This window comes from Clavelina lepadiformis, chromosome 3 (genome assembly GCF_947623445.1).
Source record: "Clavelina lepadiformis chromosome 3, kaClaLepa1.1, whole genome shotgun sequence".
In the NCBI taxonomy this organism is placed as follows: domain Eukaryota; kingdom Metazoa; phylum Chordata; class Ascidiacea; order Aplousobranchia; family Clavelinidae; genus Clavelina; species Clavelina lepadiformis.
The window spans coordinates 8691823-8714939 of record NC_135242.1 but is presented as its reverse complement, the minus strand read 5'-3'; the positions used below and the strand labels follow the sequence as shown (position 1 = coordinate 8714939).

Sequence of the window (23117 nt, the reverse complement as noted above, 5' to 3'; positions counted from 1 at the left end):
TACACACCCTGTTAAGTGTGTGTTAACCAAAACCATTTTCATTTTCTTCTGTTGAAGCAAGATACAACAACAAAAGTTTCACTTGAAAAATCCTTAATTTATTTGTTCAAAAGTTGTAAAGATCATCAATCAGGTTACAGGTTAAAACAAACAAACCATGAAAATATCTGATGCAGAAAAAATTTCACTCAAACATTTCATAAATAGACTATTTATTAACAACAGTTACTTAGCAAATCCAATGCTGTAATGCCTTAAATTACTATAGCAGTATATTAATGCTATTTGTTAGTGACCAGATGCCTGCTGAGCTTGTTTGGGTGGTTCTGATGAAAGCAAGTTGTTGAGGACTTCTTGCCGTGACTCAATCTTTGGCGAATGTTCCCGATACCAAAATGAAGCCATTCGAGAACGACGTATCTTTTTCTGTAGTTGCAAAATACCATACAGAAGAGCTTCCGCTGTTGGGGGGCAGCCAGGAACATAAATGTCAACAGGCACAACGCGATCGCACCCACGCACAACTGAGTAGGAATAATGATAATAACCACCACCATTCGCACAGCTTCCCATTGACAGCACCCACTTGGGATCTGGCATTTGATCGTAAACTTTTCTCAAAGCTGGTGCCATTTTGTTGGTCAAAGTGCCTGCCACAATCATCAGGTCAGCTTGACGAGGGCTTGCTCGAAACACAACACCAAATCTATCCATGTCATATCTTGGAGCTGCAAAATGCATCATCTCGACTGCACAACAGGCCAATCCAAACGTCATAGGCCACAGAGAATTAGTTTTCACATAGTTCACCAGATCATCTAACCTTGTTGCAATATATTCTCCTTTATTTGGAGCATTACGGATATTTCCCATCTCACTGCGAATAGGTTGCAAAACTTGAGCTGGCTCATTATCAGCTGGTTTGTCACTTTGAAGAGTATCAGAGGGATGTATAAAACGTGCACAGATTAGCGGTTGGAACTTAGATAAATTGGGCAACAGGATTTTTGTGGCACGTGAAAGAGACATATTCGTAATGCGCTTGTGCCTTAAAACATGTTACATTAACCAAAATGAAGATCCTATCCAATCCCACCTAATTTTCAAAAGATTTTTTATATGCTTCCTCCTTTTGTTATCTCTAGTCTAAAACAAAATCGACTAAGTTATATTAAAAACTCTTCAGCCTTGTGATCCCATAGAGTCACTGACCATAGCAACAACAAAAAAAAGGAAAAGTTTTTCTAGTTTTCACTTTACAGTATACTTAAGCTAACATACTCAAGTTGTCAAGACAGTATGTAACAATATGTGTATGTATTGACAATTTAAAGTGAGAGGCAAGTCCAAAAACAAGTTGATCTTAAATCAAAGCAGAGTAGTTGTCAGCAAATATACTGATGAAAGAATTTGTACTAAGATGAGTGGTTAAGCAGTTACATCCATTTAAATAAGTTGTAAAAAACACAAATTTATCGGTTAGTTATGACGAAGATGGCAGCTCTCATTAGGTCACAACCATAGACATATTAGGGATGACTCAGTAGGAATGTTTCATGTATCTGACAAGTAAATAGTAATAGGTATAATTATATCGTACTTGAGTGTATAACAAGAACATTTTGCATAAATAAGCCTATCCTAGCCTACTGCTGGTGTATTTGAAGTGGTTAATGTAAATGCTAACCTCCAGTCATTTCAGTCTTGGCTGTGGGCTCTAGCCTAGTTCGGTACTAGTAACTGCAGTAGAATTTAGAATACTTTACCAGTTCATGTGCTGTCATTTATGACATTCCTATGCTGAAAATATCCATTACCTGCTACTATTCACTTACCTACAGAGACGTATTCCAACCAGAACTCAAAACCCGTTAGCTAACCTACTACTACTGTCATACTTAATACAAACCTCAGTTAATAAGTGTGTTGTTTTCACATGGTGATGTCATAATGACCACACTTTCCGCAATAATAGCTGGCCAAATGATAAAATTTTGGCAATAACCGCTTAACCACTTCATATTATTAAAAATCCTTTCACCAGTAAATTTACTGACAATCACTCTTTGATTTAAGGCTACTTGTTTTGGACTTGCCCCTCACTTTAACCACGACAACAATAATATAATTGTTTCAAATAACTTTGAAGCAGCCACACGAAAGAAGGTTTCAAGATGCTGTAAAACTGATAAAAATTAATCAAATAAAAATCCTAGAAATATAGACATGAAACCAGCTGATTTTGTTGTTTTCTCTCACAACTGCACCCAGAAGAACTGGCAGGCAAAATTCTGAAAAAGTCTATTGCCAGGCTGAGGGATCATCCCTGACAAGTCCCATACAAAAGTACGTCTAAAAAAGGAAAAACAGTCTACATGGGTGTAGTTTATGGTTTTGGTTTGAAAGTTAAAATTTTCATTGCTTTCTTTTTCTAAATGTGTTTTTACCATTATTTACAACAAACATATAATTTTTTATTATCTAAACATGCAGGTTATACCGCGTGTATAACTCAATGAAAATAAAATAATAGAATTGAACATACAGTAGAACTCGCATATAACGGATAACCGTATACATCGGATGAAAATTCTAGTCCGGATGGTTTCCTATTCTTTTTAGTGCATTTCAATTTGCGTATAACGGATATGCATACATTCTCCAATTCCTTTGAGAAAAACAATGTAAAATTCCTTGTATATAACGAATCCATTCATCATTGCAAAGAAATCAACTGTTGACAGTACGATTGCTATTGTCACAGAAGAAAGCTAGCGTTATTCTTCACGCTTGATTCAATCTTTCACTTGTATTGTGTGTACTGTACTGTATTAACCAGTATGCCAAAATGAAGAAGTTTCATTTTCACAGTGAAATATTGCACAGAAAAAATACATCTAAGTATGTTGTTTCTGACTTGAAAATGTCTTGTAATTAATTCTGGAGTGAGAGACGTAATACAGTGGGACCTAGCGAACCTGCGTGGTGTGCCGAGGGTCAAATGCGTATATAACAGATGAATATCGCTGGTCCCAACTTGTCCATTATATGCAAGTTCTACTGTATACAAAACTTTTCATTTCGGTGCTGACTATGCGATTAAATGGTTTAATTGAAAATCAAAACCCAAAGCTCAGAATTTAAAGTATGCATTTATATTTTACTTGCAGTTTTAATTTATTTTCCTAACTTATAAGTAATGAAATTTTTAATCAGCCTTTAAAAAATCTTAGTGGAATAATCAACATTATTTCAGCAATCACATTATATTTTTAATGTGTGTTTATATACATTACTAGGCCTATTGCATCAGAGTCAGATTTTGACAGTAAACTTTGCAGAAATTTCACAAGCCAGCTTGGTAGCCGAGTGTTTCGAGTGCTGACATCGCAACAAATGTGGCAAGATGTTTAATTTTTGATACCCAGTGGGCAATGGCGCTGTAATGCTCTTTGGCAAGGTATTAAAATCATTTGCTCCTGTTTATTCGACAGTATTATATTCGGGCAATACTATTTCAAAAATCAAAACCTAAAATAAAAAACGTGTGACAATCGGACCTCGCACAAAGGTTAGCTTGGTAACCAGGGCACGAACAATGAGAAATCATCGCAGAGCTTAAGCCGTGCAAAGACTTTCCTCAGTCGGAGGATAAAGATTATTATAACATACCACACCATGTAGGCCTACCCTATAAGTCTACCATAACATGATTATTATCATACGTTTACCAAAAATGTCCCGTACAACACAGGTGGAATGGCCCATGTATAAATTTATTATTGTTTAAAATATAGTCGTACTGCTGTAATTAATGCTGTTTATATAACTACGTAATATATCTACAATCACTTTTTTGCCTAGTTTGAATCGCTTGTAGCTGGTTGATATCACTGTAGAAATAACACAAATTTACTCCTAAAAACATACTGGTCTGTTTTAGTGTGGTGGGATACGATATGATAACCTTTATTCTCGAACTGAGGATCAAGTAGGCTAATTGTATGACTTAAACCCAACGATGATTCCTCTTCCCTCGATAACCGAGCTAGGATCTGTGCAAATTCCGATCATCACACATTATAAATTGTTTCTTTTTTGATTTTTTATGCAGTATTGCCCGAATGTAGAACTGTCGAATAAACAGGAGCAAGTGATTTTAATGCCTTGCCAAGGAGCATTATAGCGCCACTGCCCAGTGGGTATCAAAAATTGAACACCTTGCCACATTTATAACAAAGAACTGTTCACTGAACAGGAGAAAGTGTGCCTAATGCCTTGCACAAGGGCATTACAACGGTATGGCACCACTGGGTATCGCACATGAAACACAAGCAATATTTGTTGGAGGCCGTCACTCGAACCACTCGGCTACCAAGTCGACAAATAAACGAAACCTATAGTGAATAAACTCTTCAAAACGCCATGTAACCAGATATAACTAGATGGTCCTAACCTGTGTTAGCCTATAGTGGAGTGACTTAACGTACTTCAGACTGCCAGACCGAAACGACGTCTACCTCCCAGGATAATTATGCCAAACAACATGCCATACACTCTCCATGAATCAGAAGAGTCAGAGGTGAGAACAATGAAAATGTTACCCAATAAAATAACGAGCACCTATTATACTGACCTAAGCTTAATAAGGGTGACAAACAAAACACCAGGAGGTTGGAGGGGACTAACGCAGGGTATGCTAGTAGCCTACACTTAACAGTACTTTATTTTAAGTGTTCCAGAAATCATGCAAAGTTTACATTTAAACTTTAAAAAACATTTACAAAGGATTATAAGCTAGGTACGGGTTGCAAGACTTTTCCTATTTCGGTACAAGAAAGTTTTAGAAGGTCAAGTTCACACCGCAGAGTTAGAAAACTTAACGCTTCATTATGTTTCTACATAGAAATATGATGTTTCGTAATTACCCAAGATGTTGGGTAATCAATGCAGGGCAATCAAGGTCTAAGGCAGAGGTTCCTCTACTCTACTACTTTTATGAAAATAAAATTTGTTAATGATGTAATATTCGATTTTCTTAATGTTATTAACCAATGTCAGGAATGTTGATATCACATAGATTTGAACAAACATTTTTCTGTTAATAATTCGATTCATCTGGAAACCTAGGCGACAATGCAATAAAAGATTCTGCCACAGTGCTGATTAGCAAGTATTATTCGTTGACAACAGCCGAGTCATACAATAGAAAATGTTAGAATGTTCCATGGTTATCCATCATAGTTATCAGTATCACCAATATAATCAACTATAGCACAGAAATCAATGATTTCTGTAAACCGCTGGAAATAATGATTTTTGATTGTGTTGTAAAAGGCCACTTACTGTTCCGAAGAAGCTAGATTCGCAGAAGTTGTACTGAAGTGAGATTTTATAAGCTTTTCATAAACTAATACTTCAGTAAAGTAAAAGATTCATAATTAAAAGCTAAGCATTTACAGTTCTCGGGTCGTCGCATTTGAAGCGGAAGCCGTTAGATTGCAGCCACAGCTGCAGTATGTGCCTCATGATTGATAACCAGCAGTGCAAGTAAAATAATTTTCTTACGCAAATTAGGCCTATCCCGGAATTTGTTAATCCCGTCCCAAAATCCCAACCCTAACTGTAACAACGCAGTCAAGATTAAGTCTACTTTATCTCATTCTGTATTATACATTTTCAAAACAAAAAATATTATTCGAAAGATTTCCAGCACAAACGTTCATAATCATATGTAAGCCTATAGTCTATAGTAATTATCCTCTTTTAACGAGCAGACGAGTCATGCCACTTGTTGAGTGAGCTGTTCTTTCTTTTTCAAGCCATGTTTTTATGTATGGCTCTGGAGTCTGGATCTCATTTTTCTCTCTGAGGCACTCTAAAACAGTGGTTTTCAACCTTTTTCGACCCTTTCTGAACTACTAAATTTGACCAGTAATCCCTTCAAGAAATCTAACATAATGTTACACCAAATGTAACAAACAATAAATTATTTATTGATATTTATTATAATAACTTTGCTTTTCGTCATGTATCGTTGTGAAGCGTTGTTTACTTAAATGCTAATATAATAATGTTAATGTCTAAAATGTTCTAACCATCTGTGACTATTAAACACGTAAAAATTCTCACCAAACCCCTGAAGTTAAAACACTTTTACCGTGAAAAACTGTACTTCGCTGATGCTCACCAATACCAGTTAGCTATGCCATATGCAGCAAAATTAAAAACCGTTTTCTCACTTTTCGTTAAAGCAGTTTTGGTATATACAATTATCTTTGTTGTCAAATAACTTTCATCTAAATGTTGCATTTTCGATAAGGAATTGAAGGCAATTATGAATTAAAATTATCTTAGTTAAAATGGAAGAAAATTAAAAAACTTCCTAAGAAAAATCAACAACTTTATAAAAGCCTGGTGACCCCAGAAAAAATGCCAACGACCCCCAGGTTGAAAACCAATGCTCCAAAATATGTCAAACCAGTCATAAGCTAGTATCAGTCCAAGTTTTTGTGTTACTGTAACGTATTTCATGCAACTGATAACTGTAGACAAATTTTGCTAAGTAGTCTTTTCAATACTTGCGACACCTTGGTGTTAAAGACTTGTACTGGTACGCCATACCAGGAATAATTCGGAACGGTGTTCCTGCTTAGTTTCACCACTATTGATAACACAATAACACTAACCTAACAGCTTGTCTTGAACTACAAAAAATATATGAAGTGACTATTTCTTTACAGAAGTTGAAAAATCGCACTACATTAACCGACAGTTTCCCATCAATAGGTTTATTAATTTTGTTTTTTGGAGAGAGATGGAAGCTCAGTGGTCATGGGTTGTCAGTCTAGTGCGTAGAATTGCAACTGCTGTAAAATAAGAACTAGGCAACATATTTTCAAATTTTTTTTATTGCGTAAAGGAATTCATATGCTACTCACCTGAGTGCAATCTTCACAATCCAATGCCTAGATCGCTTGTAATTTGAAAAAGAATTAAAGTGGGTAGAAAGCATAGAAAGTTGGTTTCTGCACCAATTTCCTTTCACAAAATTGCTGTTTTGCACAATAGTATAAGTATTACATTGGCATCATGCAAATTTTGGCATTATATTTTTTGGCGCATTTATCTGGTTTGTTGAAAGCAAACTTTCTAGCAGGGAATTTGGGTACGCAAAGGTTAGTTAATTATCTTAATTTAATGGTTGGAAGAAATATGTCATTTCTAGTTGAACATTAGCATATATTTGTATTTCAAGTCGCAGACTTGCTTCATTGTCGTTAAATACTGAAGTTGGTATTTTCTGACTTTGGTAACCAGCTTCGGAGAAGTAGACATTTATTTTACCAGATGCTGGTTAGGAAAATGCCGGTTGGTTTTTCCAAAATCGATAACTGGCAGTCGTATGCCTAATCAGCGTTTCAGTACTTACACTTCACCGGATACCGGTTAAACAGAATTTTGGTGACCGGCTGTCAGGTACCGAATTTGGAAAAATTTACTTGTGTTAAGTAAACGGTTATATATCCATTTACACAAATTTGGCATTTGCCTACTTTGTAAAGTAGACACTTATTTTACCAGCTGCAATTTGCAGAATTAGGAAAATGCAAATACGATAAATAGCAATTATGCTAGTTTGTGAATTAAAATGTATGCTAATTTTCAACTTAAAGATGACATACAAATATTTCCATAGTGCAAATTAAACTAAAACTAATCCTCTTTAACCCAAATCTCACTTCTCGTGATTAAATTACTAAGATAGGCTGCAAATTGAAATAAATGCAATTTTTCAACTTAAAATGACAAACTTTTTTACAAAATCTAAATTAATTGAAAACTATTCCCTCCAAACCCAAACTCTCTCCTTTCATGACTAAATTACCTTGAAAATATTTGATCAAAAACGTAGCAAAAATTAGCAAGTTTTAAGCCCAAAATCCCCAGCATACGACAGGCCCAATCGCTAACCATTACTCCACTGGATTTCTTCTGATGACGACTGTCCAAAGATAGCCTAGATACAGGAATTAATTTCCAAAGAAAATAAATAAATGACTGTATTCAATGCAGTATTCAGAAATTAATTCCTTTGGTCTTAAACGAGTTTCAGTCCCATTCTAATTTTTAGAGAATCACGATAATTATAATCATTATTATTACAGAAAATTTCAATTTGCATTGTTAATTTTAAGCACAATTTTATGTGATATGCGGTATTATAAAACATCTATTCATGTTAAAATCTGAGTATGCTTTTTGCTTTGTACTATGAATCATCGGTGTTTCATATTTGCCCATTTAAATCATCACTTAAATTAAGACTCTTTTATTTAACATCATTTATCTTTTTACTTTGTAGTGAGACTGATTTACGAATCTCTATTCATTGCTAGTATTATTTTGCATTGGCTAAATTATTTGTTGGATTAAACTCAGAAGATTGCAAGATATAGTAAAAAGATTTCAATCAAAGTTTCACTGAGACAAATCCGGTCATCTTGACTTTTTATGAATTTTTGTTTTTCACTTTTGCAATTTTAAGTCATACCACAAGATGGCTTCACAAGAAAAATTGCTAAAGCTGCAAATGGAAGTTCGAGAAAATGCAGAAGAGCTAAAAGATTATTTAAAAGACTTGGATGCATGGGAAGAGGATATAAAGAAGCAAGATAAGACTTTTAATAGCATGAAGCCCAAGCATGATGTTAGAATGCAAAATAATACATATTTTATAACATATTTTCATTTTTAGTATTATCCTAAACATCTTCTATAATTTCAAAACGCCTGAATTTTGCCAAACATATATTGATTTAAATTTAGAACTTATTAATTTGGTTTACCGAAATTAAATCTGTCAGTACTAGAAAGGGTTTGGTCGCTAGAAATAAGTGTGGCCTGCCAAATCATTACAGATTTGGATTTGGCCCGTGACATGCAAAAGGTAGCCGACAGCTGATCTAACATAACATTTTTCTTTATAAAAGGAAAAGTTGGTAGTACCTATTCGGAGTAAGAAAAAAGCAAAACCTAAACCAAAAGATACACCTGCTGAAGAGAAGCCAAAAAGAATTCGATCTTATGATTTTAAAGCATGGGATAAGCTTAATGTGGTAAATAATATTTACATGTGTGCTCTGATAATTACAGAAAAACATAACTAACATACTTGTGAAACCGGTAAAATTACCATGCTTTTGTTTCCATTGTATTAGGATAAAATGTTAGAACAGATGGACACTGATGATGAAGAGAATTTTCAAGAGTCTAAAATAGATGGTGAAAAATTGGATCATGAGAGGAGGGATATTGGAATTAAAGAGAAAGAGAAGGTTAGATATATCAATATTCTTGCACAAAAGAATTTTCTGTCTGTGTCTTTTATTGTGTGGTTGTTAGACAAGTTTTGTACAAAACAAAATTTTAAATCTAAGAACAAAATGCTCAAGCAGGCCTTACTCAATTTATTAAGATAATCTAGTTATTACGTAAGAACCTAAAGTTAATTTGAAAAAAAAAACTTGTCAAGCCTTTTCTGTTTGGCAAGATTTGTTACACCCAACTGTCAAATCTTTGTAAGGATTGAGAAGGAAGTTAAGTTTTCGTATATGAATGACTCTCATTCAAGATTAGTAATAATTTATGAAGTGAAAACGCTATATAGTTAATTTATAGGGAAATGATCACTTCAAAAAAGGAAACTACAATAAATCCGTAGAGCACTATACAAGAGGAATGCAGTATGACCCAGACAATCCACTACTACCAGCCAACAGAGCCATGGCATATCTTAAACTGCAAAAGTGAGGAAATTGTATTGCTTTGTTTCAAGTACTGTACTACTTAAAATATACCAGGGTTAATGAGATGACACTTTATTTAAAGTAAAAAAACGAGATATTGGTTGGCACTCTGAAGGTTAACTTTATTTTTGATTCTTCAACATTCTTCTAAAAATAAACTTAACCTTCAGAGTGCCCAACCTATATCTTGTTTTTTATTTTACTATATACTGTACTGGGTTAACACACTTCAGCCACCAACAATTTTGTTTAACATGTTATTAAGAAGTGTAATTATTATTGTTGTTAAAGATATGTTGAAAGCGAAGCAGACTGTACGTTGTCTCTTTCATTGGATCCAGCTTATGTAAAGGCGTATCTTCGAAGAGGAGCAGCTCGCCATGCACTTGGAAAAGTTCAAAGTGCAATTAAGGGTACAAATTCAGTTTCGTTTAATGAATAGTTTCAGTTTTTTTCTGTTCATCTTTTAATTGCAAGGAGCAATCTTTACCTTCTATTGATAATTTTTTGAATATTACTAGAAAAGATGACGCTGGATCATAGCTGATTAGTGATTAGCATAAATCCAAAATATAGGATGTTCTATTTTTAATACTTCTTAAAGATTTCAATGATGTGCTAAAATTGGAACCAGAAAACAAGCAGGCTAAAATGGAACTAGAAAATATTAAAAAGCAAGTTAGTAATCAAGTATTCAATATTAGCTGTGAAGTGAAGTTTTTTATGTCGTTCTTTATTAAATGAAAATTTATTCAGAAACAAAAGACAAAAATTAAGCAAACCGAAGAATCCAGTCAAGCCAAGAAAGAAGCAAAATCTGACTTGTGCTTAGTTCGACCGCTGAATAAACCTTTGCATTTACAATCTAAGGTAAATAAACCAATAGCAACCATTGCTAAGCTGTGTTAGTTTTAAGTTTTGACTATTATGAACACTTTAGAAACCACTCAGAAGAATCCCAGTTGAAGAAGTAGGGCACGAACTGGATGTGGTGGTAAATGGCGAAAAAGATACCACACAAAAAACAGCTCAACCTCCTCAAACTAATCCAAGTATTCTTGTCTTGGATGAAAATGATAAATCTGATGATTTGCACAAATCCTTAGCTGATACAAACAATAACACTGATGATAAGAAAGACTCATCGGTAATCATGACAAACGGTCATGAAGAAAAGTCTTCCAAAACCGTTTCCACTACTCCAACATTCCCGGGCCAAAAGGCTAAACCAACTATACCAGCACTGCCAACAACATGTTTTCAATTTCAAGCTGATGTTAAAAAACTGCATTTTTATCCTTTGTTGTTATGTGAATATTTGAAACAACTTGATCCTAAAAACATTAGAAATTTACTGAAAGATCAACTGGAAACTGAAATACTTGTAGATATTGTGAAGAGCTTTAATGAAGATGTAATTGGGTGAGTCATTTTACATTAAAATAAGAAATTTAGTTTGTGGTTACTGGTTAATACTCATGGACTATAGGTTGAATTTGCTTCAGTTTGAGGAAATTGCATGTGATGAAGTGACCAGAACTATGGCTGGATTAATAGTTTGTTATGTTAGCACCAACTGTATTACTTAGCAGATCGAAGTCATAATCTGAGGCTGGATCTGTAGTAGTGTAGCTGTCACAAGAGTTAGTCTTTGTACTTAGTTTGTTTCTGAAAAATAAATTTTTTGTAGGAATGAAGAGTTTATCCTTGATTTCCTGTTTTATCTCACATCTGTGAAGCGCTTTGATATGGCAATTATGTTCCTTTCACCAAGCAATCGAAAAGGTACGCATGAATTTAATGTCTGAATTTAATTAATGAAATATTGGTTAAAATAGGCTGATATAAAACAAGCACTACTGAAATCTGGAGTATCAACATAATGGTTAAATCAGTTGTTGATCAATGATCATACAAAACGTACTGAGATAAATAATGTCATGCTTTTGTTTTTTCCATCTTTTATTTGTTTTTTAGAAATCAAAGAACTATTTGATAAAATTCATCCTTTGCATTCGGAGAGGTGTTTACAAATGGAGAAGTTATATGGATTATGAGGGCGCTAATGATTATTGCTTCATGCAGGCAAGAAGCCTCTAAAATGAACTTATATTGTGTAGTAATATTTTATTTTTGTGAGAAAGTGAGACATTGCAGTGTGTACATATCTCTTTTTGTTGAATTTGATTGTATGTATAATTTATATTGTACAGTATTCATAATTGTTAAAGAACACAAAATTAATTTGTGCATCGCAATGTGATCGCAACCATATCATGTATTTCAACAACCTCATCCTCTAAATCAAAACAATGCAAATGATGTTTGAATGTCGTTGTTAGTTTTTGTTGTTTCTTGTTGACAAGATAAAATTTTACTTTGCTAGACTTTGTGTGACTCTGAGCTTGTTGACTAACCACTTACTTATTTCGCAGTAATAGATTTGATGAGATAGTGGAAGGGAAGTATTGTACGTGGGCCGGAAGTTTTTGTGTTGATGAGTGTTTTCGTGCAAGGACTTCACTCTGTTCGAGGATAAAGGTTATCATAATAACATTCCATAATCATCACTAATTAGGGCTCTTTGTTTGTGCGTCTTACATGTATGGAAGGTCAGCTTCAAGACTTCTGCAATGCGCAAGTGTGCCGTTGCCATGCCTTAAGTTAAGTTGGCCACGTTGCTATTTAGTTAGGTAATGACTACGACTTAAACCTAGGCTTACCATACGTCCCGTTTTAGCCGGGACAGTCCTGGTTTTTTAGGCTGTGTCCTGGTAAGTCAACCAAAAAGTCCCGCTTTGGCATTTAGTCAGCTAACATTGCACTACACGAATATTAGCATTCTGTGATTAGTCTGTTTAGCCAAGTTGCGGGAGAGTGATACGTGTTCTTATTTCGTTGTGTTAAATATGAAAGTAATTGTTACGTCATTCTAGTGGGTTGATTGTTAGCGCATTCATTAGTTGATTTCGCAGTAGACTTGAGAAGCAAGCTTATGCTTGCAAAAGCACGTGTCGAAAAATATAAAGTTAACCTTCAGAGTGCCAAGCTATATCCTGTGTTTTATTTTACAGGAATACACGGTTATACATCGAAACACTTGCGCTGAGTCATGCGACATTTTTACGACACAATGCCCAACAAAATTTGGCGCGACACCGGTTGTGACATTGTCTTGAAATTGCCTTCCCCTCACTTCATGAACGGGAGTCAAAGAAAAAGTAATCAACTTTATTTTAATGCCAACCTGACTCCCTTTAACCCAATGGCATTAACTGATTGAATAAAAATTTATAAACATTTTGGAGTTGTATACAGTTGTTTAAGTGTGCGATCACGTTTTTTATCTTTTGTTTGTAATAACATTCTTTAGTTTTCATTGATTATGTTGTGATCATCCTGCCCTAGGGGTGGGGCAAGATGATCACCTTATTTAACTTTTTTTAAACGTGTGTAGCTTCCAAAGTATTTTCAATAGGTGATAAAATGGAGTATCAAAAGAAACATAAAAGATTATTGTTTATCATCACATTTAAATGTTTAAAAAATCTTCGAAATTTAAGATTTTAATGCAACTTAAGTAAAAAAAGTAATCATCTTGCCCCACTCTCCCCTACTAGTAGCATATAGTGGTAAAAGTAACTGGAAATTTTGGCTGTAAGCTATAGCTTAGGCTAGTCAGTAAATTTACATTCAACCGCAGGTTTGTGCAAACTTTTTCTCTTCTCTTTCTACATGTCTCCATCGTGTGTTTACTTTAATCTTTGTTTACCCCTGTTATCTTTAAGCTCTCTTTTTCAGACCTATCATAATGTTAATAATTGAACTCGTAAAAGGAGATTTTACAAACATATTGGCCTGACTGTTTTAGTCCAACGTTGCCTACATGGGCAATTTCTCTGGCAGGCTACTTACAAGTAAACAAAGTTACAGGCAATTCGATAGGATCAGAAATAGGCTTACGTTTAACCTGTAGCCGAATTCCAGTTTGGTAAAAAGTTATATTGGTTGTTTAAATGTGCCGTAAGTCATTGGCTACACGTTGACAAAGCTTCCAACCGTATATATTTATAAACTTTTGGCCATCTCTTAAAATTGCAATTACGAAGACGTTATGAAAGATTGAAGAGTCGAGCCAAATTTGTTTTAGTCATATATTTTATAAATGTTTAGTTTTTTTGTCAAAAAGTTGTCCCAATCGATACGTTCAAAAATTTAGTTAATATTACGTACTATGATACAAGTGGCAAATGTTTATTGTGCCCTTATGCTGTAACACAGTGGTTTTCAACCTAAGGGGTTGCGACACCCGGGTGGGTCATTTGGCTTTTTGCTGGGGGTCGTGAAGATGACAATTAATTACCAATCACTATTACGAGAATGCCAGCTAATAAATGCCAATTCAATAAATGAGTATTTTTTTCAACAGAGTGGTATCATAATTTATGTTATTTTAAATTATATTTTTTGTGCTATTGCGCATACACAAATGTATCACATATGCCTGCGTCAAAATTTTTGGAAGGGGGTCGTTAGTTACATTGGGCTGTTAAAAAGGGTCGTGGTATGAAAAAGGTTGAAAACATTGTGTTGACCTTTGGCGTTTTTCTATAACATGATCGACATCACTGGTTTAGCGATCTACAGGGAACACAACCTAGAGTTCAGGAAAAAGGACCAATGGAAAAAGTTTCCGAAAGATCTATGTATACCATAGCTTACCTGAAACATGAAATTTAAACAGCTATGTATGCCTTCAGTAGAAGCTCACTCTACCAACCGGATGGTGATAAGAAACCGTTTCATTCGAGTTGCCGTGGAAATGGTGCTAGGACGGCACACTGAGACACCACCAGAAGGGACAGCAACTAACTCCAAAGAACCCCATGGAAGTCATGGAGCTACACCGATTGTTGGCAGCTGCTATGTCTGCAGACACCAGAAACGAAAACGACGTAAGACCATGAAAAGCTGCGTGGCTTGCGTTCAGCCTGTTTGCGACGAACGCTCAGTAACAAAAACAACGTGTATACTTGTGAAACGGACTAAAACCACCTCAATTAAGTTATAGTTCATATTTCTGTATCAAATAAATCATTTCTGTAATCTTTTTCACTCAACATTCGAAAAATTAATTATCTTTGTGTTGTGTATTCTGGCGTCATTTCGATACAAAATGTGTTAGGGGTTTGTGTAATATTCCGCTTCTGAAGGGTGTAAAAACAACTCGATCCTCAATCTCGGTAATGTGTCAAGATTTTTTGCCAAATTTTAGTCTGCATAATCTAACACAAAATTGTAGAGATTTCAGGTTTCTAGAAAAAAGACTGTTTTAATTTAAAATTGGAAAGTTTACAATTGTAACCATGCAGTCGGACAAAGGTTAAACCTAAAGTTACCACTAGTCATTCCTTTCGTCTTGCAGGCAACTAGGTGACTATTTTTGTTCTTGTATACTCAAGTAAAATAATGGCAAAAAAAATTGGTTTAATCTTATGTGGCTTGGGTCGAATGGGAATGATACATTTTTCCAACATCTTAAAAAACAGAACAGGTAATGTTAGTTTTTATACACTAAACAAAAAAGCAAATTATTACTTATTCTTTTATCATTTATAATGTTTAGTGGAGCTTCTTTACATAATTGAAATGGATTTGCAAAAAGCACAAAAAGTTATCAGTGACCATGGCCTTACAACCACAGAAGCAGTTCATGTTGATAATGCAAAGGAAACAATTAATAAGGAGAGGTATTTTGTCCTGCTCTTTTGGAAAGTCACTATGCTAACAAAGCCTAATTTTAAAAGCATATGTGGTACATTTTAATGATTCATATTACTGTATTATCTCTTATCCAGTTAAAAATAATTTGTTAAACTATTCCAACATTGATGTTTGTCAGTTTCCTTGAATTTTTTGTCGTCGAATTTACAACTGTGTTTTCACAGGATTTTCACTTTTAAATATGGCAAAATTTTTAATTCTTATATATACTGTATATTGTTAGAGTCGATGGAGTTATCATTGCTACCCCAACGGACACACATGAAAAGCTTGTCCTGCAGACTTTGGAAGCAGGTTGCAACTGACAACTGTTATTCATTTATCTATTAGCTTGGTATATACATTTAAATTCTCCAGTGGAAATGCCAGTGACACACTTTTTGCACCTAACCTGGAAAATTATCAGAATTGTTCCTGTGGTTTGCAGTGCTGATTGTTGCAACAATCAACACACAGTCTTTGCACTTATGTCACAAGATTTTAGACTATTCTTTTTTTACCACTCACTTCTTAATACGATTTTTGGCTTTTGCAAAAAACAATTGTCACACATAACTTTAGTTATTTAGGGGCACACTTGCATATAAATAAACCATTTTTTTGGTATAATACTTTTATGGTTCTGAGATTATTTCAGCAATATGTGTGCTATTGTACTTATTTATTACAAATGTACAAGTACAGGGTAGATATTGTATCAGAATACTGATAGACTTGATAGAGAAGTGTGTAGACCACTGGGTTTACAATGATGTGACTTGGGTTTGAAATCTAACGGCACTACACCTGGGCAAAGCATAAATAATGCTTACTCCTATTGAGTGGTCTTAAAGAACATTTTTCAAGTTGGACAATACGATGTAAAAATAAAAGGACCAAATAAAAAATAAGTGTGTTTGTAAGTACTTGCACTAACACAAGCTTACTTTCGTCTCAGTACAAAGTTTCTGATACTATACCATAAATTAAGATTTATATTTTAACCACTTCTACACTACTGAGCTTGAACAACTGAACTTATACCAGTTTATGTATTTAGGAAAACATGTCTTGTGTGAGAAGCCGCTTTCATTCGAGTTTGATGCTGCTGTAAAATGCTACAAAATAGCAGAAGCAAAAAGTCTTGTTTTGCTGTGTGCATTTAATAGGTACCTTTAGTATCTGTTAAACTGTATTTCTCACATATCACTTGTTCTTTATATTTTAGGAGGTTTGACCCGCAAATAAGAAAAATGCATTCCAATTTGAGTCATATTGGAAAACTTCACAGTATAAAAATCTGCTCAAGAGATGCACCACGACCTCCATTATCATATTTAAAAATATCTGGTATTATGTGTTACATGAAATAACACACTTGGCAGTTTTTTAAGAGCAATAGTAGACCAAATAATTTTAGCAGATTTTGTAATGTATAGTTTGATGTATAAATGGGTGCTGTATGATTGTACAGTATATATAGCTTTTAATTGCAGTAATTTGAAACAATTTGTACATAAACTCTTCATTTTGGAATTTTTTGTGTGATTGTCCTAAAGACATTTAATTTGTGTTAAAAATCTTATATTATATTTAATTCATGTTTAAAGTTAATTTAACAGTTAAAATCCATTATTGAATTTCTCATTACAAAGGTGATAAAGCTTTTACTTTTGCAATTTGCTGGAGATTTTCTGTCCATTTTTCTTGAAGTAAAAATATCATGAATAATATGTGCGATATTTACTAAATATTCTAATAAGAAAAAGCAACATAAATATTGTAGTTATTGTAAGTAAAATTGAGTTGATTGATTTACAGTAGTTTACCAAACTGAATTATAACACATTACTTAACTTTGATAGCTGTTACAAAATATTTTGTTGATATGTTAGAAATAGCTTCTTGGCAAGATTGCATAGAAATTTAAGTGCTCTCTATCAAGTTATGAAACAGCCTCATTTTGGGATTCATAGTTAAATTTGATATCTTGTTGACACTGCCATACAGAGTAATCTCTGTATTCTGTCCAGTTGATGTCCGACATAATTAATAATTTTATACTTTTTAGGTGGGATTTTCCATGACTGTATTGTACATGATATGGACATGCTTCGATATTTAACTGGAGAGAATCCATCAACAGTATATACCTTAGGTATGTAGTTGCACAATATTCTACTAGGTAAAATACATCCAAAAAGAAACCGAATTTTGCTGCTTATGACTGTCACGGTTATTATATAATATGGTAATTTAAGCAAGTGTGATACGGTACCATAATATACACTAATGCACAGAATACAGATGTAATAACGTTCCCAAATAGGTTCTTTTAAAGCTTAACATTCAGGGGGTGCAATCCCTGTGATGCTTGATTTGCAAGTGGGTGATGTATAGGCACAAAAACAACTGCATGTTCACTGAAACGTTATTTGGCTTTTTATGGTGGAAATTATTTAGGAGCTACACTGCATATTGTTTATGATAATATTATCAATTTTTATAAAGCACATTGCCATGATCCTGAAATAGCTGAGCTTAAAGATGTTGATACAGTATTTGTTGTTTTACAATTTCCAAGTGGTGTAATTGCACACATTGACGTATCCCGAGAATGTGTTTATGGATATCATCAAACAGTACAGGTGATGTATATATTGCTAATTATAAAATACATACATTGTAGAAAGTGCCACTGTCTATAACGATAAAAGAATAACAACAGTACAGTTACTTTAGGTTTCTTTACGTATATAATATATATGTTTATGTATGTATACTATATATACATATTACATTGCTTCAGTAGCACAGTAGCAAACCATTTCATAAGTGCATATTTTAAGCTAAAATGGAACTTTATGCTACTAGTACTAATACTTTTCTAGTTCTCTTTGTAAGAGTGAATATCAATATCAGCCCAGATCAATGTAACTGGTTATTTCACAGATGGATGTTTGGGATACAAACAACATGGCATTATTAAAATATTTTTCTTTCGTTTTTGTCAATTGAGTTTTTGCTTTCCTATTTAACATGTTGTTCCAGTATAGTGATTCACGGATGTATGTGACAAAGCGGATGAAGTATAATTTAATAAAAATGTAGAATTACTTTAAGTTATTTTGGAACACATACAATGTAATACCATATTTTACCGAGTGTATCTTCTATTTAAAACATCATTTATAGATTGTAATTTGCGTATGTGTTTAGAACAGTAGTGCGCAATTAACCATTGACTCTGCTCTCTTCCTGTTAATATATGACTTTGTATTTAACCAAACACTTTTTATGGGTTTGCTGCTATTGTTTTCCATTAATTCCCTAATACTTTGGTTGTTTAGGTATACGGTGACAAAGGCAGCATGATGAGCGACAATCCACGCCAGTCTGGCTTAATGTTAAATGGAGGACAGCGTTCTGACGATATATTTTTTTCGTTTCATGACAGATATACTGTTGCTTACAGTTTAGAATTGGAACATTTTTTCAAACTTATTAGGGGTAATTTAATAAGTTATCATAGAAATTTTCATAATATGTTTGAGGTATAAAGTCAGAAGTAAGTTGGCTCCTTTTTTGCAAAACTCAGGTACTGTAGTATGATATGTAAATTTTAGTATATGAACACAATAATGCTTGAGATGGTATAAACAGGACTTCATGTACTTGTAAAGGTGAAGAAAAAGAATGTGATATTAAAGCAAAGGATACTCTGCAGGCAACCATTTTGAGTCAAGCAGCTGAGGATTCCTTCAAAAATGGATGTGTTATCAATTATTCAGAGTACACAAAGCATAAATTTTCAAATATTGGCATTTAAACTTCTAAAACAGGCAAATGTTTTACAAATCAGAGCAGGCTTAATTTGCAGTGTTTACTTATTTTTCTATTGAAAGCGCACATATGATTTGTCACTAACAGCAATGCACTCAATCATGTTGCTCATTACTAATATGCATTATTTACTGTTTAAGTTGCTTTAAGTGTTTTCGCTTTTAATTCGTAAATTGTTTTAGCCAAGTAAGTTCACTATGAATGTTGTGTAGTTATAAACAAATCAATCAATGTCTTTTTGCCATTAGTTCATAGTCATTTGATAGTCTAATTTATATGTAAAATGAATGTATACCAACTTTTAATAAAATAATTCTTTAGTCAAAATAACTGTGTTTAGTAATTGTCATCACTGAGGCATTCTGCCAGATCCAAATTTCCCCTGCAACCCGAGTCAGTGAACCACATCCTGGCTGGACAGTGATAGTTCGACAAGTTTCGCTTGCAAGCAAAACAGACCTGGTGTCTACACCCCGTAATTTACTAAACTAGCTAGATATGACCACATTTAAGGCATGAGGTATTTGATGAAACGCCTTACGACAACTTCATTTAGTCAATATTAATATTCTCAATTTGATTTATGAAATCATGAAAATGTTAAAAGTTAATTAACATAATTATAGTACTTGCGTACAAAGGCGTAGTCAGGTCGGGACGAAAGGGGCCATGCCCCCCCCCCCCAATTTTTGTGTGTAAAGGCTTCTACATCAGGTGGCGGTGTCTTAAAACACTTTGTAGTACCCTTGAACTCATGAAATATTTGCCCCCCCCCCCAAATTTTTTTATGGCTACGCCACTGCTTGCGTATGGCATTGTAAATGGCAACATGCTTTTGTTCTGTTTATCATGTTTAACTCCCACAAGAAGTTTGCAAGAGTTGTATACGCTCTAAGTAACAACTTAAGTTGTCGATGAGCATTGTACATTGCACATACTGCAATGTTCTAAACCCAAAATATGATGGTTCCAATTCTGTTCATTGGGTTTTATACATGATACTTAAACAGAAAGTATAGCTTTTCCACTGCCGGTGGATAAAACTAATATTTTGCTACATTAAAGAGTTAAAATTTTTGCACTTAACTTTCACAAGATTCTCCAGAACTAAGCCCGTGCCTATCTATCTGATGTATTAAAATATCGTAGACTTCACTTCATAAGGCTGAGCTTACCTAAACTAGTCATAGTTATTAGCTAGCAATGATAAAGGTTGTCAGCTGTTTTCTACATTAGTTTCACGAGGAAATGTACAACATTTAATTTATGTTAATGAATTAGTGACTAATGGTTTATACTGTTATTTCTTGGGGGGTCAGTGTATACACAAATCCTCTTATTTGTTCTTTGTGGTAAATATTATGGCATATATGCAAGACAAAAAGGTGTAACCTTCAGTTTAAAAAAATCTTTAATGCTTGTAGCATTTTATAAAGCTAGACTTCAGAAATCAACATTGCCACACATATCAGACATCCATTTGTCATTTACTGGTAAAGTAAATTGTTAAAATTAATAACTTTACTGGTTAGTTGAATTTTATTTTTAAGCCATCAGCAAAACTTTTATTACCTCTCTCTTGAATTATAACACTAATAAACGGCTTATCTTTGCGGCAAATAGAAAAACATACACTAAAACACCCGAAAAACATTTCATATCGTTATTTTTTTGAAATAACAATGCTTATCATCTGCATAGTGTACATTTACATCAACACAATGAACACAAAAAGTAGTTTATGAAAAATGTGTAAAAGAAAATGGTAATAATTTTCTTGCTTTACTATATAGGTAAGATATTTGTGTCCATCAGGTAGATTTACACTTTTTAAGGTATTGCTAATTTGTAATTGAAGGCATATAATCACCAACATTTGGCTTTGGAGGTAAAGGAATGAAATTCTCTTCAATTTCCTCTTGATCATCTTCATCACCACTGAATGGTTCTGTTCCTACACCACTTGGAATTGTATTAGTTTTCTTTCCAGTCAAAAAACGACCCCCTCTTTTAATGGAAGGCAGTGGTTTGGGTGCGGGTACATAGGGTTTCTGTTGTGTTGGCCCCGGCCCAAGCATTGGAGTATGGCTTGAGGACTGGATTGGCCCTTCCGGGCCATAACTGATTGAGGCATATTTGAGAGTTGCAGCTTGTTTTTGTAACTGCAACCGGATGTAGCTTTCATCTTTTAATGCGTGTAAACTTGCTCTTAGAATAGCGAATTTCTTTTCCCATTGTTTTTGGGATTTAGCCAGTCGTTGTCTAAGTGTTCGAATCTCAGCTTTTTGCTGCTCGGCCAGTTTTCCCAGAGTTTTGGAATCTTCAATTTCACGAGTTTTACGTTTGGCTTCTTCTATCACTTCGGCTAATCGCAATTCATGCTTCTTTCGCTGCTCTAAAAGACATCTTTCCATCTCAATTTCCATGTGCTGCATCATCTTTTGTCTTTCTCTTGCAGAATTAGCAGCTTGAGCTTCAGAATTAGCTAATTTTGAAGCCATGTCGCGTTCCATTGCTAGTTTTTGCTGATCTAGTTGCTTTAAATTATTCAATTTTTCAACACTCACTTGTTTTTTCATGTCTTCTACTTGGTGTGCCAACCTACGAGCAGATTGTTTTTCATTTTCTGTTTCAGTTTTACTTTCCATTAATTCTGATCCCAGCTGCTTTATTTTTTCTTCTCGAAATTCTAATGACACAGATAAATCTTCTACCTTTTCATTCAACTTATTTACTTCTGACTTTAGTGTGGAATTTTCTTCTTGCAAGGCATCAATTTCGCTTGTATCAATTGAAATTTCTGTTGCATCAGATTTAATTTGAAGTTCAGACTCAAGTTTCTCCATTTGGATTTCCATCATTTGTATAATGGACTGATTTTGACTAAGTTCAGCATGCAGAGCTGAAATTTTCTTCTTTAAACCTGAGGAATCATTCTGAACCAATTTACCAGCCAATTTATCTTCATAATATTTTTTATATTGAGCAGCCATTTTTACTAAAGCATCTTGCAGTTGTTGTTTGAAACTTCTTCTAACCACAGCAACCCGCTCTTCATGAATATTCTGTAAGTCTTTTAACTTATCATTTACTTTGGTGTATAAATCAAATGCTTTATTTTGCAACTTCTGTTCGAATGCAGCTTTCATCACTTGTTTGCTGAACTGCAGGTCACGCTGTGCTCTTGCCATATCTTCTACAAGGGTTTTCACTGTTTCGGTCATATGTTTAATGTCCAAAATTTCAGTGTCATAAGTTTGAGTAAATTGATCTGAAGCAAGGAACCCTACTTGAAGGTTATCAGCTATTGATGGCCTCAGAGAATTTTCATATTCATCACCAAACAGCCCAAATGCCAACAGATCTTCAGGATTATTGTCTTCATTAAATGGTTGTGGTGTAAGTATTGATAGGGCCATAATGCGTACTTGTTCATAACAGGAATACTAAATCAGTTGTAGTCAAAATATAAGCTAAAATCTAAACATCTAGATATTGAAATTTAAAAAAATGTTAGAAGTCATTAAACCAGAAAGGTAGTCTCAGAAATAACAAAAGTTTGTTGCATAGTATTCTGTTAATAGTAGTAAACAGATAAATAGAACATTGTGGCGGATTGCAAAAATTTCTGCAATGATAAAGAAAAAAACACTAGTGTGCTGAATTAAGTTTTAAGGCTTGACTAAATTTTAATAGAACTTA

General features: G+C 34.0%; 4 protein-coding genes across 4 annotated transcripts; 2 read left to right on the top strand and 2 right to left on the bottom strand.

The window, feature by feature from the left end:
• Positions 1–76: 76 nt before the first annotated feature.
• LOC143448204 (NADH-quinone oxidoreductase subunit B 1-like) lies at positions 77–1153 on the bottom strand. The gene has a single exon (XM_076947817.1). It carries the CDS (start codon positions 1027–1029, stop codon positions 289–291), a length of 741 nt encoding a protein of 246 aa, XP_076803932.1. The 5' UTR covers positions 1030–1153; the 3' UTR covers positions 77–288.
• Positions 1154–8347: 7194 nt separating this feature from the next.
• Positions 8348–12196, top strand: LOC143449257 (RNA polymerase II-associated protein 3-like). Its single transcript, XM_076949373.1, has 10 exons — positions 8348–8710; positions 8994–9119; positions 9222–9338; positions 9682–9809; positions 10101–10222; positions 10414–10487; positions 10566–10679; positions 10750–11231; positions 11500–11594; positions 11787–12196. The coding sequence occupies exons 1-10, from the start codon at positions 8561–8563 to the stop codon at positions 11864–11866; spliced, it is 1488 nt and encodes a 495-aa protein (XP_076805488.1). The 5' UTR covers positions 8348–8560; the 3' UTR covers positions 11867–12196.
• Positions 12197–13158: 962 nt separating this feature from the next.
• LOC143449258 (myo-inositol 2-dehydrogenase-like) lies at positions 13159–19725 on the top strand. The gene is made up of 9 exons (XM_076949374.1): positions 13159–15363; positions 15436–15559; positions 15817–15887; positions 16633–16741; positions 16801–16922; positions 17644–17730; positions 18084–18220; positions 18923–19082; positions 19256–19725. Exons 1-9 carry the CDS (start codon positions 15279–15281, stop codon positions 19399–19401), a joined length of 1041 nt encoding a protein of 346 aa, XP_076805489.1. The 5' UTR covers positions 13159–15278; the 3' UTR covers positions 19402–19725.
• A 1096-nt stretch (positions 19726–20821) lies between these two features.
• LOC143450706 (uncharacterized) lies at positions 20822–22899 on the bottom strand. Its single transcript, XM_076951358.1, has one exon. The coding sequence runs from the start codon at positions 22832–22834 to the stop codon at positions 21257–21259; it is 1578 nt and encodes a 525-aa protein (XP_076807473.1). The 5' UTR covers positions 22835–22899; the 3' UTR covers positions 20822–21256.
• Between the last annotated feature and the right edge of the window lie 218 nt (positions 22900–23117).